The 2,500-nt window shown below is 41.2% G+C and overlaps 1 protein-coding gene across 6 annotated transcripts in view; it reads right to left on the bottom strand.

The window, feature by feature from the left end:
* LOC138046894 (Na(+)/citrate cotransporter-like) overlaps positions 1-2,500 on the bottom strand; it is a 26,693-nt gene that overhangs the window by 12,115 nt on the left and 12,078 nt on the right. For all 6 annotated transcript variants that reach the window (XM_068893489.1, XM_068893491.1, XM_068893487.1 and 3 more), the window contains one exon: positions 611-774. In XM_068893489.1, the coding sequence (XP_068749590.1) occupies positions 611-774 (164 nt within the window). The remainder of the gene's footprint in view (positions 1-610; positions 775-2,500) is intronic.

The following is a 2,500-nucleotide window of genomic DNA, read 5'->3' as shown; positions in this document are numbered from 1 at the left end:
TGGAGTTGAATGCGTCTTGAAGAGCTGAATTACTATTGTAGGTACGAATAACTCAGATCTCTGGACTGTTGTTCCTTCAACAGCTATGGACGGTAACCGGAAACTTCAGAATTTTTCTAGCTTTAACAATCAGCACGTCAAGACACACTCAGCTCAAACAATTGTCCATCATAAATGCACTGGCGTCTCAATTAAAAGGTTTGTCAAATATCTCAGTGAAATATGTCTACACTGGCATTTCAAAACACCGTTGTCAAATTCATCTGCCATCCACTCCCGTGTTGACAGTCCCACTGTGCCACGAATCACAAGTGATTAAGCTTGTTGTTGCCCATTAGTTACAACTTTTGAGTAAGCTCACAAAACAAGAAATTACTAAGCTGGAATGACAGAATTTTCACGCCGGATAATATGACGCGGAAGTAAATCTCTCTTACACTAATTTGAAATGTGATGGATTACCAATGAAAGCAGAACTTGAAACTTTTCATTTTTGGATCCATGACAGTGAACCCGCGACCAGCGATAATAAGTGGACACTCGAAATTAAGAAATGACGTGACTGAAAGCTTTTTCGTTAGCTCGTAATGTACACTGCACAACACTATACCTCTCATTTTTACTGTATGTGGCGTCAATTTGGTCCGTGGGGGCATGGCGCGTAGTCTCTGTTTCCTGGAGTGTCATCTGACGCTTTCTTTCTTCCGTCTCCCGTTCTTGGGCTACGTCACGGAATTCAAACTTTGGGGAGCCATTACGGGAGATAACGTCAAGCTGAAAGAAGTGATGAAATCCAAGAATAAAGCAATAGTCAATCTAATATCGAAGGTTTCAGCGCAACTCTCTTTGTTTTGCCTTACTACAATTCGTCATCGTTTCGCACAGTACTCTCAATCAACTTGAAACGCGGCCACCAGACACTAGGGACCTTAAGATCAACGACGGTGACGTCACTCTATCAAAAATCTTCCACGATTATTCCATCTTGTCGTCCAACAATGTGGCCAAAGTATCCTAAATATAAAGTGGCACGAGCGGTTTCCAAGTGAAAATAGAGAATGAAAGATTCTCCGTTGCATGCTCACGTTGTTGTCAAAACCTAAACTTTGGTGATTTCACGTCGTCGTTATGCAGAGTAACGCAAGAAAAAAGTGCTAGAATCCGTGCCGCACGTGCAGCACGATTATTTATGCTCTTTTAACCAATGATATCATTGTTTTGTGGCGTTGTCGTGGACGCCGTCGTCGTCGTAGATCTTAAAGGTGCTCGCAAACGAGGAAATATTGTTGCGGAAACATTGTTTCTCAGAAACATTTTTGCTTCCCGGGAAGGAAATTTAACTTCCGCAACAAATGTTTCCTGGTGTCGCAAAAGGGGAAACACTTGCTTCCGCAATAATGTTTCCTGGTTTGCAGGCGCCTTAAGGTCCCTGCTCTCTACTATCAGTTACGGCAGCTCAAACCAGGTTAAATAATGTCAAGGGGATGTCTTATCACCTTCCTTCCAATTCAAAACGTGTATAGCACGACTACTTCGTAGAACTCAAATATTGAGGAAAAAGTTGAACTGAGAAAAACGAAGAAAAACATGAACTTGCAATTTTTGTTGACGCTTTCGTTGACGTCAACGCCGACAACATTAAGTCCATATCATTCTTGCTTGCCCCGGAGATGAGATTGGCGGTTCAAAATGTTCAAATGCCGTACTAAAACCTTTCAAGTAAGCTATTTTAACCGCCTACCTAAACTCTGGAATAATTTCCCTCTTTCCGTTCGTTCACTTTCAAGCTTGTTTTAACCAGGTCAAAACCTCATTCATATTCAAGCACTACTCTTCTGCCTTTGCCAGAACCTATGATGCTGACAACTTTTCTACCTGGAAATCTGTGTGTGCTACGTGAAAGTGCTGCTCTTCAGGCTCTCATTTCTCCACCAGACCCTACTGCTACTAACACAGCCACCCGTGGCAGGGTTTCCCGTACATTAACTATCTTATAACTATAGTACGTTCTGTAACAATAAATATTTACAGGAGCCCATGAGTAGGAGCTTGCCTCTCTCATACACGTCCTTATGAGTCAACCTTTGCGCGTATCTTTCTATTTTTAAAACGCCACGAGTTCCTCGGCTCTGCACGCACTGTTTTAAAAGGCCAATCAGAGTAAAATCATTGTCTAACGAAGACAAATAAAGCAGTAAAACTGTATTTATGTAAATGCGAGTCTCCGGCTCAAGGGTTCGTTCTAAAAATAGAAAGATTCGCACAAAGGTTGACTCAAAGATCTACTGCATATGGAGGCTCCTACTAATGGGCTCCTGATATTTACTTAACTTCTAAATGACAAATTTTAGTTTTTTACATAAATAAGTATTTTCAAACATTCAATCTCGTTTGTGCATGGTTATTTATTAAGGGCGTACTTTATTTGGAGACAAGCTCTGCTGTACGTTCCCCTCACCAACTTTTAAATTTCAGCACCGTTTAAATTTTAGACCTTTAA

Source organism: Montipora capricornis, chromosome 4 (genome assembly GCF_036669925.1).
Source record: "Montipora capricornis isolate CH-2021 chromosome 4, ASM3666992v2, whole genome shotgun sequence".
Lineage (NCBI taxonomy): Eukaryota > Metazoa > Cnidaria > Anthozoa > Scleractinia > Acroporidae > Montipora > Montipora capricornis.
The sequence above is the reverse complement of the archived record's forward strand: the minus strand, read 5'-3'. Positions and strand labels throughout refer to the sequence as shown.